The sequence below is a fragment of the Saccopteryx bilineata genome, chromosome 1 (assembly GCF_036850765.1).
Source record: "Saccopteryx bilineata isolate mSacBil1 chromosome 1, mSacBil1_pri_phased_curated, whole genome shotgun sequence".
In the NCBI taxonomy this organism is placed as follows: Eukaryota; Metazoa; Chordata; class Mammalia; order Chiroptera; family Emballonuridae; genus Saccopteryx; species Saccopteryx bilineata.
This window is the reverse complement of record NC_089490.1, coordinates 215682893-215699063: the sequence shown is the minus strand read 5'-3', so window position 1 is coordinate 215699063 and position 16171 is coordinate 215682893. Positions and strand designations below refer to the sequence as shown.

General features: G+C 41.5%; 2 protein-coding genes across 6 annotated transcripts in view; one reads left to right on the top strand and one right to left on the bottom strand.

The window, feature by feature from the left end:
• B3GALNT2 (beta-1,3-N-acetylgalactosaminyltransferase 2) overlaps positions 1 to 16171 on the top strand; it is a 129455-nt gene that overhangs the window by 41251 nt on the left and 72033 nt on the right. The window lies entirely within an intron of this gene.
• TBCE (tubulin folding cofactor E) overlaps positions 4188 to 16171 on the bottom strand; it is a 125709-nt gene continuing 113725 nt past the window's right edge. The window contains exon 16 of the mRNA XM_066235636.1: positions 4188 to 4255. Coding sequence (XP_066091733.1) covers positions 4203 to 4255 — 53 coding nt within the window. The 3' untranslated portion in view covers positions 4188 to 4202. The remainder of the gene's footprint in view (positions 4256 to 16171) is intronic.

The window sequence follows — 16171 nt, the reverse complement described above, 5'->3', positions numbered from 1 at the left end:
CAGCTGAGACACTTGTCCCCGTCCCCCCTCTCCCCTCCCCTGACATTTAGAAGTATCTGGAGACACTCAGTTGTTAACAGCTAGGTGTGGAGGCCAGCTGCTGCTGAACATGCTCCAGTGCACAGGACACCCCTGCAGCGACAGGTTATCAGACCCAAAGTGTGGAGGGCCCCAAGGGAGAGAAACACTGCTTAAGAGGGAGGAGTCAGACCCTGGCCAGTTGGCTAAGCAGTAGAACATCGGCCCAGCACATGAAAGTCTCGGGTTCAATTCCCGGTCAGGGTACACAGGAGAAGTGCCCATCTGCTTCTCCACCCCTCCCCCTCTCCTTCCTTTCTGTCTCTCTCTTTCCCTCCTACAGCCAAGGCTCCATTGGAGCAAAGTTGGCCCAGGCACTGAGGATGGCTCCATGGCCTTCGCCTCAGGCACTAGAGTGGCTCCAGCCACAACGAAGCAACACCCCAGATGGGCCGAGCATCACCCCCTGGTGGGCATGCCAGGTGGATCCCAGTTGGGCGCATGTGGGAATCTGCCTGTCTGCCTCTCCCCAGCTTCTCACTTCAGAAAAATACAAAAAAAAGAAGAGTCACAAAATGGGACAAAAGGAAGAAACTAAACTTTAATAATTGAGACTAATCACAATGTTACAGAGTCTGTTTCATTATCTTAGCCTTACAGAAAGAATTACAAATTTTAATTAGTCCACAAAAAATATTACTTTTTCTTAGAATGTTCTTGTTCTTAGGAAGTGTATGTTGAAGTACTTCAATGTGAAATGTCATGGTCTCTGCATTTTTTTTTTCAAGTGAGTCCACAGTAGAAAAGTGTGTGTGTGTATAGACAGAGGTAAAGCAGATGTGCCCAGATGGTGACACCGGGTGAGTCCAGGTGATTTTAATGCCTGTAACCTTGTGATCTTTATTTTGCCTTAAACTTTTAGCTAAATTGACTTTTGTATTTTCATTAGTTCTGAGTTAAATTTTTTCTTTTAAAAACATGCAATTAAGGCCCTGGCCGGTTGGCTCAGCGGTAGAGCGTCGGCCTGGCGTGCAGGGGGACCCGGGTTCGATTCCCGGCCAGGGCACATAGGAGAAGCGCCCATTTGCTTCTCCACCCCCACCCCCTCCTTCCTCTCTGTCTCTCTCTTCCCCTCCCGCAGCCGGGGCTCCATTGGAGCGGAGATGGCCCGGGCGCTGGGGATGGCTCCTTGGCCTCTGCCCCAGGCGCTAGTGTGGCTCTGGTTGCGGCAGAGCGACGCCCCAGAGGGGCAGAGCATTGCCCCCTGATGGGCAGAGAGTCGCCCCTGGTGGGCGTGCCAGGTGGATCCCGGTCGGGCGCATGCGGGAGTCTGTCTGACTGTCTCTCCCCGTTTCCAGCTTCAGAAAAATACAAAAACAAACAAATAAACAAACAAAAAACATGCAGGTAATTAACAGTGGGTAGACAGGGGTTGGGAGCAGGATTGTGGAATGTCTTCATTTTCTTCTTTTTGAGTATCTTATTTTTTAAGTGTTCCATAATAAATATATACTTTATAAAAAAAAGAAAAATAGCCTGACCTGTGGTGGCACAGTGGATAAAGTGTCGACCTGGAATGCTGAGGTCGCTGGTTCAAAACCTTGGACTTGCCCAGTCAAGGCACATACAGCAAGCAACAAGCAAGCAGCAACTGTACTTCTTGTCTCCCCCACCCATAAAATCAATGAATAAAATCTTTTAAAAAAAGAAAATTAACTTTTAAAAATTAAGACTTATTTCCTCTTACAATTCTATTTTTGTTGAAACTGTTTAATTTTACATTTTTTGTTGCATCACACCTATTGAGATTTATTAGCACAGGAAACTAACAGTGCAGAGTGGTGTGCCTGTCTGTCATCAGCAGAAAATGACAGGAGGAAAGGGGCCATTCCATTTGAGAGGGAGAGGAAGGATTATGATCATCTTGTCCCCTCCACACTCAGTCTGCCGGAGTCATGTACCAGCAGCGTAGCCCATCAAGTGAGCAGGTCTCTAGTAGTGTTTCCATTATGTGGCTCCCTGAAGCATAAAAATCTCAATGGGAGTCACAGACCTAAAAGGAGACTGCTGTGTGTTTCTCTTAAAATATTTATTTCTCTAATTTCTTACATTCCTCAGTAGTGAAGTTGAAACCTGAAACTAGTATCAATAAAATGACTATTTTCATTCATCTGAGTCACTAGAGACATTGTTAGCATTGTGGGTGCTTACACACTTTTTTTTTTTTTTAATTAAAGTCAACATTCTTCAGATGTAGTCATTTCTCAAACCCACCAGAAATGTTAATGGTTACAGCCACAAAACAGCTGTGTGTTTGAGCTAGTCTGTTGGTTTGGATGACAAATAAGAAATAGGACATGAAAGAATTAACATTATGTGAAAGGGCTGCAGGTAGCTTGCTTACGTGATGGGTCAGATGATTTATGAGATCTCGTTATTCCAACCTGTACCAGGCTGGTTTTCCTAACTTTCATTTTGGTCTTACCATCTTAGCAGGGACTCACTTCATAAACAAGCTGTTTCACATCTGACCTTTATGATGACTTTGTATCCAAGAGCAGAAAGTAGGTGTGTGAGAGGAGTGAGAATAGAAATTCAGCGGTGACCATGATATGGCACAGGAACAAGTATGGGGAGGGCAGAGAACACAGCTGCTCCCTTCCTAGTGACAAAACAGCTGCATGGTTATGTAAGTCCAGTGAATAAATCAGGGTCATTTTAGTCAATATGTTGATATATTATGACCCTATCATGAAATGGAGGTGAGTGTTGGCAGGAGCTACCATGAAAAAGCAAGTCACATACCAAATTTCAGTTGAGTGGCCATGGCAGAGGATTACTTGTTTGATAATCTGTTTTCTAGGTAATGTAGTTTGAAGGTGAAGCATTTTCATTTGATCATTATAGCTTTACTTTTGGTCTGGCTTATTTGGAACAGTAGTTACTGAGATTCCCAGTGGCCTAACTGCCAACTGCAGGGGACACTTTCTGTCCTTACCTAGTTGATCAGTTTCCTCTTGGCTGATGTCATGTACATTCTTCTGGGTCAGCCATGTCTAGCCCAGTCCTTCTTCCTGGTGTACTTCATTACCTCCTCCTTTGCTTCCATCTTAATTAATTGTTAGGATTTGATACTCAGCCTTCTATTTTACTCATTCTGTTTAGGCAGTTTCATGTAATTACTACTACTTTGCTCATGGGGCAGTTCAGTCTGCAGCCCAAATTTCTCTCATGAACTCCCTACACATGTCATCTGCCTACTGGACTTCTCCCCTTGAGTTTCCTGTGGGCATTCTGTTTGAGCACCATGTCCATCCCACCCATTCTCACTGCCTGTGTGTTCAGTCTTGGGTAATAGGTCTCCTTTTTCTCAGGCAACCCAAACCAGAAGCGTGGGATTTAGCCTCAACTCTCCTATCTGAGCATTCATGAAACCCTATCAGTTCTTTCTCCTAAATGTATTTGGTGTCAGTTCTTCTAAGCTATGACTATTGACATTTTAGACAAAAGTAAAGTATAAAAAGGGCAAGAAGCTGTGCCTTCTAGGAGAAAGACATGATGAACCCAAAGCAGCCTCACCTGGCCAAGGGTCTGGGACTTAGCTTTCAGGTCCTAACACTGACCTTCCAGTTAATTCACTTAGAGATAATCAGATTCTCACTGAATGACATTCTATAAATTCGCAGAACCGTGTATAGACCAGAACGTCAGTTCATCCATTCTTAAGGGGTGTTAGCTTATTAGAGTGATTTAAAAGTTCATGACCCCTATCAAGGAACCTCCTTGTTGGTATGTCAGGCACCTAAAAAACAATATTAACCATGCTCGGTTTGGGCATTGAATTTAATTGCAAAAGTGGGAGGAGGATGTTATATGTCTTCCAATTACTGGATCTTTCTCCCCTTGCACATAGCTATATTGCCAACATTTCTCTTAACCTAGCTTTCCTGTAATGGCCAATTGATACTTTGTTGAAGGTATTGATCTTAATAATTAAGCTTCAATCTTAGAGCTCTTCCCAGTTATTAGAAACATTATTTCCTTTAATGTAAAGATTTAATTAGTTCAATTCAGAGAGCAGTCTTTTTTTCTTTCCCATTTTTTATTGAGATATAATTGACAGCCCTAGCCAGATGGCTTGGTTAGAGCATCGTCTGAAAGCGCAGAGGTTGCCGGTTCGATCCCTAGTCAGGGCAAATACAGGAACAGATGTTTCTCTCCTGCTCTCCCCCTTTCTCTAAAATCAATTTAAAAAAAACATTTAAAAATTAATAATTATTGACATGAAACAGTTTCAGCTGTATAATATAATTGATATTTGTATATGTATTGCAGAATGATCACAGTAAGTCTGATTGATATCTGTAACCAGTTATAATTTCTTTTTATTTATTTTTTATTCATTTTAGAGAGGAGAGAGAGAGAGTGAGGGGAGGGGGAAGAGCAAGAAGCATTAACTCCCTTATGTGCCTTGACCAGGCAAGTGCAGGGTTTTGAACTGGCGACCTCCGCGTTCCAGGTTGACACTTTATCCACTGTGCCACCACAGGTCAGGCCAGTTATAATTTCTTTTTAAATGACAGAGAGGGACAGTTAGGAAGGGAGAGAGATGAGAAGCATCCATTCTTTGTTGTGGCACTTTAGTTGTTCATTGATTGCTTCTCATATGTGCCTTGACTGGTGGGCTCCAGCTAAGCCAGTGACCCCTTGCTCAAACCAGTGACCATGGGGTCATGTCTGTGATCCCGCGCCCCTGTGCTCAAGCTGGTGAGCCTGCGCTCAAACCAGATGAGCTCGCACTCAAGCCAGCGACCTCGGGGTTTCAAACCTGGGTCCTTTGCGTCCTGGGCGGGAAGCTCTATCAATTGCGCCACCGCCTGGTCAGGCTAAAATTTTTTTTCTTGTATGAGAACTTTTGAGATCTACTCTCAGCAACTTTCAAATATACCATACAGTAGTATTAACTATCATCACCATGCTGTACATTACGTTTTCAGGACATATTTTATAACTGGAAATTTGTGTCTTAACCACCTTAACCCATTTTGCCCACCCCCACCTCTGGCAGCCACCCATCTGTTCTTTTTTTTTTTTTTTTTTTTTTGTATTTTTCTGAAGCTGGAAACGGGGAGAGACAGTCAGACAGACTCCCGCATGCGCCCGACCGAGATTCACCCAGCACGCCCACCAGGGGCGACGCTCTGCCCACCAGGGGGCGATGCTCTGCCCCTCCGAGGCATCGCTCTGCCACGACCAGAGCCACTCTAGCACCTGGGGCAGAGGCCAAGGAGCCATCCCCAGCGCCCGGGCCATCTTTGCTCCAATGGAGCCTTGGCTGCGGGAGGGGAAGAGAGAGACAGAGAGGAAGGGGGGGGGAGGCAAATGGGTGCTTCTCCTATGTGCCCTGTCCGGGAATCGAACCTGGGTCCCCCGCACGCCAGGCCGACGCTCTACCGCTGACAGGGCCCACCCATCTGTTCTTGATCTGTTTGTTTTTGTTTTCTTTTCCCCTTAATTAGATTTCACATAAAAATGTAATTATATGGTACAGTGATTATCTGATTTATTTCTGACTTATTTCACTTAGCATAATGCCCTCAAAGTCCATCTGTGTTGTAGCAAATTACAAGATTTCCTTTTATTCATAGTTGAATAATATACCAACATACACACACACATATGTATCACAACTTCTTTTTTTTTTATTAATTTTAATGGGGTGACTGATAAAATTATCTTCTGTCACCTTCTAACTGGTTTTCTTTGTGTCCCTCCCCTCCCCTAGCCCCCTCCCCCTCCTCCCCCCCCATCCTGTAACCCCAACACTGTTGTCCATTTCTCTGAGTCTCATTTTTATGTCCCACCTATGTATGGAATCATATAATTCTTAGTTTTTTCTGATTTACTTATTTCGCTCAGTATAATGTTATCAAGGTCCATCCATGTTGTTGTAAAAGATCCGATGTCATCATTTCTTATGGCTGAGTAGTATTCCATAGTATATATATACCAAAGCTTTTTAATCCACTCATCCTCTTGACGGACACTTGGGCTATTTATTTCCAGATCTTTGCTATTGTGAACAATGCTGCCACAAACATGGGGGTGCATTTCTTCTTTTCAAACAGTGCTATGGTATTCTTGGGGTATATTCCTAACAGTGGTATAGCTGGGTCAAAAGGCAGTTCGATTTTTAATTTCTTGAGGAATCTCCATACTGTTTTCCACAGTGGCTGCACCAGTCTGCATTCCCACCACCAGTGCAGGAGGGTTCCCTTTTCTCCACATCCTCGCCAGCACTTATTCTGTGTTGTTTTATTGATGAGCGCCATTCTGACTGGTGTGAGGTGATATCTCATTGTGGTTTTAATTTGATTTTCTCTAATGATTAGTGATGTTGAGCATTTTTTCATATGCCTATTGGCCATCTGTATGTCCTCTTTGGAGAAGTGTCTATTCATTTCTTTTTTCCCATTTTTGGATTGGATTGTCTTCCTGGTATTAAGTTTTACAAGTTCTTTATAAATTTTGGTTATTAACCCCTTACCAGATGCATTGTCAAATATATTCTCCCATTGTGTAGTTTGTCTTTTTATTCTGTTCTTAGCTGTGCAGAAGCTTTTTAGTTTGATAAAGTCCCATTTGTTTATCCTGTCTTTTGTTTCACTTGCCTGTGGAGACAAATTGGCAAATATATTGCTGCGACAGATGTCAGAGAGCTTACTGCCTATGTTTTCTTCTAAGATGCTTATGGTTTCACAGCCTACATTTAAGTCTTTTATCCATTTTGAGTTTATTTTTGTGAATGGTATAAGTTGGTGGTCTAGTTTCATTTTTTTGCAGGTAGCTGTCCAATTTTCCCAACACCATTTGTTGAAGAGGCTGTCTTTACTCCAATGTATGCTCTTACCTCCTTTGTCAAATATCAGTTGTCCATAAAAGTGTGGGTTTATTTCTGGGTTCTCAGTTCTGTTCCATTGATCTATATGCCTGTTCTTATGACAGTACTAGGCTGTTTTGAGTACAATGGCCTTATAATATAACTTGATATCCGGAAGTGTGATACCTCCTGCTTTATTCTTCCTTTTCAAGATTGCTAAGGCTATTCGTGTTCTCTTTTGGTTCCATATAAATTTTTGGAATATGTGTTCTATGTCTTTGAAGTAAGTCATTGGTATTTTAATCGGTATTGCATTGAATTTATAAATTGCTTTGGGTAATATAGACATTTTAATGATGTTTATTCTTCCTAACCATGAGCACGGTATATGCCTCCACTTATTTGTATCTTCCGTGATTTCTTTTATCAATGTTTTATAATTTTTCGAGTACAAGTCTTTAATCTCCCTGGTTAAATTTATTCCTAGGTACTTTATTTTTTTGGTTGCAGTGGTAAAGGGGATTGATTCCTTAATTTCTCTTCCTGACAGTTCATTGTTAGTGTATAAAAATGCCTCTGATTTCTGAGTATTGATTTTATATCCTGCCAACTTGCTTGCCGGGGTCCAGCCCCGGGGGGGATCCAGGGGTCCCACAGGAGGAGACAGCGTCGGCGAAATCGAGTGAGAGAGCCGAATTCTTTTCTTTTTCTTTATTCTCTGGTTAGCATTTACTGCCAGGCATCTCTGCCAAATGCTAGTATAGCTCCCTTTTTATACACACACACTGAGTTACAAATTACATGGTGTTAATTATTGCTTCTGTTTCACTATGTTTACATGTTTCCAGATAACAGTTAATTTATATCTATAAATTACAAACCAGGTAGCAAATCATTCAAAGTACAAAATAACTTGAATAGCGATAACAACATCGGTAACAGCTTTTAAAGTATTAGTACTAATAGTTAACTAACTTTACTGCTGTTGTGAGTTAAGGGGCAGAGAGAGATTAGCAGACGAAATCGTTAAGGACTAACAATGGACCACCGTTTGCTCAGGTAAATGGCTTTGAGTTTAAATAGTGTCCTACTTTTTCTCACAAGATTCTAAAAGGCTTGCCTATAAAGAAATTGACATAACATTAAGAGTAGCTTTCACCCAAAGATATACATAGTGCACTTGCAAGATAGCCTAGTAGCAACATAATTTCAGAAGACATTAACTGTTATTACTTCTATGGATTCCCCTACATTCCTCTCATTATCAAAGAATTTTGGAAATTATATAAATCTCATGAGAACATCTCATTGAGAAAGCCTAGCAATTGCATTTAGTCAAAAGACAATTCTCTTCATAAAACATTCTTTTCTTGCTGACTGTGCTCTCATCCTAGGCCACACAATGGGCCATTCTACTATACCTTACCTAAGATACTATTGTCTAGTCAAATATTACTTATTTATTATATTTAAACACTAATTAAGTTCTAACTCTATTCTTCTCAGAGTGTACCACTATCTGCAGATCAAATAAGCAAGAAGAAAGGAATGTTTCTCTACTCTATCACATGAAAAGGCTAGGGAGGAAAAATGTTGAATTAAGTGAAGGCCGAGAGGTGCTCTGTGCACAGCCACTGCCTCCTATCCATTCACAAGTCACAATCTATTCTTTCTAACATGATTAAGAAGGAATTCTCCTACAGACTTAACCCTTTACGAGGGATATCATAGCCAGCCTCTTATGTTTATGAGCCCAGTTCAAGGGGCTTACAGGCTTTTCTGTGGAACTCACACCCTCTGTCTCATTTTCAAAGAAATTACTACGAATCTACAGGGAAAGCACGGTACTATTATCCCTGTGCCATAAATAATAGCACACACCCAGAAAAGGGGGATATAAGGCCAGATTAATTCAAAAAGTCAAAGGGGGAAGTATCGTTGTGTCTCTCCTTTGGGTGACTTCGTCAACCCGCAGCCATTGGTCTTCTCTGCTGTGACTTTGTCAATCAGCAGTTTTTTTTTGTTTTTTTTTCAAGCTGGAAACAGGGAGAGACAGTCAGACAGACTCCCGCATGCGCCCGACCGGGATCCACCTGGCACGCCCACCATGGGGCGACGCTCTGCCCACCAGGGGGCGATGCTCTGCCCATCCTGGGCGTCGCCATGTTGCGACCAGAGCCACTCTAGCGCCTGGGGCCGAGGCCAAGGAGCTAACCCCAGTGCCCGGGCCATCTTTGCTCCAATGGAGCCTTGGCTGCGGGAGGGGAAGAGAGAGACAGAGAGGAAAGCACGGCGGAGGGGTGGAGAAGCAAATGGGCGCTTCTCCTGTGTAGCCTGGCCGGGAATCGAACCCGGGTCCTCCGCACGCTAGGCCGACGCTCTACCGCTGAGCCAACCGGCCAGGGCCAATCAGCAGTTTTTGATCTTCTTCTGCTGTGACCTTGTCAGCCAGCAGTTGTGGGTCTTCTCCTGCTGTGACCTTGTCAGCCAGCAGTTGTTGATTGGCTCCCAACACTTGCTGAATTCATTTATCAGGTCTAGTAGTTTTTTGGCTGTGACTTTAGGATTTTCTATATACAATATCATATCATCTGCAAGTAATGATAGTTTTACTTCTTCTTTTCCAGTTCGGATGCCTTTTATTTCTTTTTCTTGTCTGATTGCTGTGGCTAGGACTTCCAGAACTATGTTAAATAAGAGTGGTGAAAGGGGGCACCCCTGCCTTGTTCCTGATCTTAAGGGAATTGCTTTTAATTTTTGCCCATTGAGTATGATGTTGGCTGTGGGTTTGTCATAGATGGCCTTTATCGTGTTGGGGTATGTTCCCTGTATTCCCACTTTGCTGAGAGTTTTGATCATGAATGGGTGCTGGATTTTATCAAATGCTTTTTCTGTATCTATTGAAATTATCATGTGGTTTTTCTCCTTCCTTTTGTTTATGTGATGAATCACATTGATTGATTTACAAATATTGTACCAGCCTTGCCTCCCAAGAATAAATCCCACTTGATCATGGTGTATGATTTTTTTCATATATTGCTGGATCTGGTTTGCTAATATTTTGTTGAGGATTTTAGCATCTAAATTCATCAGGGATATTGGCCTATAATTTTCTTTTTTTGTGTTGTCTTTGCCTGGTTTTGGAATCAGAATTATGCTCGCCTCATAAAAGGAGCTTGGAAGTCTTCCTTCCTCTTGAATTTTTTGAAATAACTTGAGAAGGATAGGAGTTAGTTCTTCTTTGAATATTTGGTAGAATTCACTTGTGAAGCCATCAGGCCCAGGACTTTTCTTTTTTGGAAGTTTTTTGATAACTGTTTCAGTCTCATTTGTTGTAATTGGTCTGTTTAGGTTTTCTGATTCTTCCAGATTAATTTTTGGAAGATTATATGTTTCAGGGAATTTGTCCATTTCATCTAGGTTGTCCAGTTTTCTGGCGTACAGTTCTTCATAGTATTTTCTTACAATATTTTGTATTTCTGTTGTGTCAGTTGTTATTTCTCCACTCTCGTTTCTAATTTTATTTGAGCCCTCTCTCTTTTTTTCTTGGTGAGTCTGGTTAAAGGTTCATAGATCTTGTTTGTTTACCTTTTCAAAGAACCAGCTCCTGTTTTCATTGATCCTCTGTATTGTTTCTTTAACCTCTATGTCATTTATTTCTGCTCTGATCTTTATTATTTCCTTTCTTCTACTAGCTCTGGGCTTTACTTGCTGTTCTTTTTCTAGTTCTTTTAGATGTAGGGTCAAGTTGTTTATTTGAGCTTTTTCTAGCTTCTTGAGGTATGCCTGTAATGCTATGAACTTCCCTCTCAGGACTGCTTTTGCTGTGTCCCATAAATTTTGAGTTGATCTGTGCTCATTATCATTTGTTTCTAGGAATTTTTAAATTTCTTCTTTGATCTCATTGTTAACCCATTCATTATTTAATAACATGCTATTTAGTTTCCAAGTGTTTGAATGCTTTTCAATTTTTCTGTTGTGGTTGATTTCTAGTTTAATGCCATTGTGATCAGAGAAAATGTTCGATATGATTTCAGTCTTCTTAAATTTGTTGAGCCCGCTTTTGTGCCCTAACATGTGGTCTATTCTAGAGAATGTACCATGAGCGCTTGAAAAGAATGTATATTTTACTGCTTTAGGGTGAAAGGTTCTGAAGATATCTATTAAATCCAGTTGATCTAGTGTGTCCTTTAAGTCTGCTGTTTCTTTGTTAATTTTTTTTCTTGAGGATCTATCTAATGATGTTAATGGGGTATTGAAATCCCCTACTATTATAGTATTGCTGTTGATCTCGCCCTTTAAATCCATCAAATTCTGCTTTATATATTTAGGTGCTCCTATTATTAGGTGCATAGATATTTATAATGGTTATATCTTCCTTTTGGATTGCTCCCTTTATCATTATGTAGTGACCTTCTTTATCTCTAACTATAGTCTTTGTTTTAAAGTCCATTTTGTCTGATATAAGTATTGCTACCCCAGCTTTTTTTTCATTTCCATTTGTGTGAAATAGTTTTTTCCATCCCTTTATCTTCAGTCTATGTGCAACTTTTGATTTAAGGTGTGTCTCTTGTAGACACCATATGTATGGGTCCTGTTTTCTTATTCATGCAGCTACCCTATGTCTTTTTTTTTTTTTTTACACATCAAAGTTTTATTGTCTAGCTTGGCCAAGGGGCGGCAACTCCGCCAGAAGTCTGAGGGAGAGCGTTGCTACCCTATGTCTTTTGATTGGATCATTTAATCCAGTGATTTTCAACCTTTTTTTTTCATGGCACAAACACACACTAATTACTAAGGTCAGTGCCCCTGACTAAATACAACCATTTTCATCTCATGGCACAAATAAATTAGTTACTAAAGAAGAAGAGGTCAGGGCCCCTTTTTCTTTAGTAATTAGTTTATGAGTGCGTGAGAAACAAAGGTTGAAAATCACTGATTTAATCCATTTACATTTAAGGTTATTATTGATATGTAATTGTTTATTGCCATTTTATTCTTGAAAACTGTATTCCTCTTTTGCTATATTCTTTTTCTCCTTTGATCTGTTTACAACAGGTCCCTTAGCATTTCTTGCAGCCTTGGTTTGGTTGTAGTGAATTCCTTGAGGTTTTTTGTTTTTTTTTTGTCTGGAAAGCTTTTTATTTCTCCTTCAATTTTAAATGATAGCCTTGAGGGATAAAGTAGTCTTGGTTGTAGGCTCTTGTTCTGCATTACTTTGAATATTTCTTGCCATTCCCTTCTGGCCTCAAGTATTTCTGTTGAGAAGTCAGAAGTCATCCTATGGGGGCTCCTTTGTAGGTGATAGTCTTTTTTGTCTAGCAGCTTTTAATATTTTCTCTTTATCACTTAGCTTTGGTATTTTATGATGTGTCTTGGTGTTGATTTTTGGGGGTTTCTCCTTAATGGAGAGTTCTCTGTGCTTCCTGAACATGTGAGATGTTTTCTTGCCTTAATTGGGGGAAGTTTTCCGCTATGATATGCTTGAATAAAGTCTCTATCCCTTGTTCTTTCTCTTCTTCTTCAGGAACCCCTATGATGCGGATGTTATTTCTCTTCATGTTGTCACAGAGCTCTCTTAGAGTTTCCTCTTTTCTTTTTTCTGCTCTGCTTCCGTGCCTTTATTGTGTCCTTTAACTCACCGATTCGATTTTCCGCTTCATCCATCCTGCTTTTAATTCCTTCCTTTGTATTCTTGATTTCAGATACTGTATTTGTCATTTCTGACTGATTCTTTTTTATTATTTCAATATCCTTTTTTATATTTGCTATCTCTTTATTTAGGTGTTCATAATGACCATCTATTGTTATTCTAATATCTTTGAGCATCCTCACAATCGTTATTTTAAACTCTGCATCTGGTAATTTGATTGTATCTGATTCATTTAGGTCCTTTTCTGGGGATTTCTCTTGGTTCATTTGTGTTGCATTTCTTTGCCTTTGCATTTTCTCTGTGTAAAGGAAGGTTTTGGCCACTGGAGTCCACTGGGTATGGCCTTTGTTCCCTAGGTATGCTCTGTCTGCAGGCCCGCCACCCCCTGTTCTGTTGCTGCCTAGGGCTTTTGGGTTTGGGAGTTGTCAGTGCCTGACCACTGGGGCTGTTGCTGTGGTTTCCACCTCTCCTTCATGGGAGTGGCTGTGGTCACGTGCTCGGGTGCACAAGCCTTGGTGACCTTGGCCTTTGCCCCGCCCCCATGGGTGGTGTTATGCTAGGCCCTGAGGGCAGTGGTGAGCACCTTTGCTCAGCTGTGGGTCTCCATCTGTTTCTGGGCTTTCATCCAGGAGGAGCCCACTCGTGGAACGGCTGCTAGCCTTGGCTCTACCGGCTGGGCAGGACTGCGTGCCCACGCTCAGCTCAGTAGCGGAACTCCGCCTGTTCTGGGCTTTTGGCTCCCAAGTCAGGCCACAAGCCTCGGTTGCACGGTCATGGCAAGGCTGTGCTCCTGCGCCCTTGCTCAAGGGCTGATCTCCACCCCTTCCAGGGTTTCCGCCCTTCTCCTGCAGGCTGGATTACAGGCTGCGGGCAGCTGGGCTTGACCACTTTTGCATGCCTACTCCACCCTAGCCGGGCAAGACTGAGCTCACACGTGAGCCCAATGGCGGCCAGCAGGCTTCCGCCCTTGCCAACAGAACCGCCCCTCTGTGTCCCACCGCCACCCGCCCTCCGGCGAGCCCTCAGCTGTGTGGGGTGCGGGCGCTGCAGCTCAGACCCTAATACTCACTACTGTAGCCCCGAAAGCTCCCTCCTTCTAAGTAACTCTGCTCTGAGTACCGCGGGATAGCTTGTTTGGCTGCCCTCCTGCTTACCTTTGCTGATATTGCTGTTTCTGAGGGAAATATTCACTTCAGATTTGGGGAGTGACTTGTCCCAGGGGTTAGGATGGCTGTCTTCTTGCTACTCTGGTCCTCTCCTCTCTCCCCATCCCCTGGAGCCCCAGGTGAGTGGTTGTGAAAGAGGTTTACTGCACGGTCCCTTTAAGAAGAATCCTGGGTCTGAGAAATCAGACTCTTTCTCACAAATAGTGTCCTGACTTGTTTCCAGCTAAATACTGTCCTTACACTTCTTCTAGGCTCTGGGGCTGCAGGCTGGGGCTTTATTCCTGGGACTCAGGACCCTCCCCTCTCTGCTAAACTCACTTCTCGCCATGCGAGTCTCTCCCGGCTGCCGTTCGCTCCGGGGAGCTGGGCAGCCCTCTCCGCATTTCCGCTTTTCCTACCAGTCTTGGTGTAGTTTCTTCAGTGTTCCTTGGTTGAAGAGTTCTCTTAGTTTAGTCCAAAATTGGTTTTTCCAGATGATAGTTCTTAAAATTATTTTGTAATCCACTTTGGTTCTGGGAGGTAGATGTTGGTACGTCCGCCTACTCCAGCGCCATCTTGTCTTTCCCCTGTATCACAACTTCTTTAGCTATTCATCCATCACTAGACACTTAGGTTATTTCAGTGTCTTGGCTGTTGTGAATGATGTCACAGGGAACATGGGGGTGCATGTACCTTTTCAATTTAGTGTTTTTATTTCTTTTAAATAAATACCCCAAAGTGAAATTGCTAGATCCTCTGGTATTTCTAAATTTTCAAGGCACCTCCACACTGGTTTCCACAGTGGCTGCATCATTTTACAATCCTACTAACAGTGCACGAGGGTTCCCTTTTCCTACATCCTCACCAGCCTTTGTTATTTCTTATCTTTTTTATAATAACCATTCTGACAAATATGAGCTGATATCCCATTGTGGCTTTAATGATGTTGAGCATCTTTTCATGTACTTGTTTAGTTCTGTATGTCATCCTTGGAAAAATGCCAACGTCTTTTTTAATTAGATTTTTCTTTTTTTGCTATTGAGTTGTATGTATTCTTTGTATATTTTGGATATTCTTATGAGATACATGATTTACAAATATTTTCTCCCACTCAGTAGGTTGTCTTTTTATTTTGTTGATGATTTCTGTTGCAGGGCGGAAGGAAGCCTTTTAGTTTTATGTAGTCTCACTTGTTTATTTTTGCTTTTGGTATCATATCCAAAGAAATCATTGCTATGAACAATGTCAAGGAGCTTACTGCCTTCGTTTTCTTCTAGGAGTTGTGTGGTTTCAGCTCGTACATTCAGTTCATTAATCCATTTTGAGTTGATTTTCATGTATGCTGTAATACAGCGTTCCTGTTTCATTCTTTGCGTGTATATGTTCAGTTTTCACAGCACCATTTGAAGAGACCATCCTTTCCCTGTTGTATATTCTTGGTTTCTTGTTATAAATTAATTGACCATATATGCATGAGTTTATTTCTGGGCTCTATTCTTTTCCACTGATTGAGGTATCTGTCTTGTCAGTACCATACTATTTTGATTGCTATAGCTCTGGGATATAGTTTGAAATCAGGAAGCATGGTGCCTGTAGCTTCTTCTTTCTCACGATTGCTGTGGCTATTTTGTGGTTCCATAAAAATATTAGGATTACTGGTTCATTTCTGTGAAAAATGCCATTGAAATTCTGATAGCCATTACATTGAATCTGTAGATTGCTTTGGGTGGTATGGCCATTTTAACAGCATTCTTCTAATCCAGGAACACAGAATATCTTTCCATTTATTTATGTCTTCAGTTTTTCAGAGGACAGTCTTAATTTCTAAATGATAAGTACATGCTTCAGACCTGGATTTTTATAAATAGACCAATTGCTTCTTTCCCTACCAATCTCTGCTCTGATGCCATTTCATTATTGGAATGATGTTTCTAAAGTTACAAATAGAACTGTCACCCTTGTGCTTGCAACTTTACCACCTTCTAGGTAAAGGACAGACTGTCTATTATAGCAGACAGCTGACCTTCAGCCTGCTTTCTGCCTCTCCTTTCCTTAGCCTATGCTTCAGCAATACTGAGCTATTTAATGTTTGTCTGAATACGCAGTGCTGGTCCAAGCCTTTGCTTGTTGATGTTATTTTACCTGCCTCCCACTTTTTTGACTCAGACTCCTTCAAGACTTAGCTCTCTTAGTCATTTGAAATTCTGTCTGACCTTCCCAAACAGACTAACTTTCCATCATTATTGAGACTATTAAGAGCATATTATGAGTATTTGGAGAAATTGTCTGTTTCATTTCTTTTTTAAATTTTCAAACATATTGCCTACAGACTGATAATAGTAGACACTCAAAAATTTAAATAATGTCTTATATCTGAAAGATTGACCCCAGAGTTACTTAGTTGTATATTTGTTAGTTTAAAAAAGTTTTTTCCTGATTGTAAAAGTATGAAAATACATGAAATATTTGCTGTTG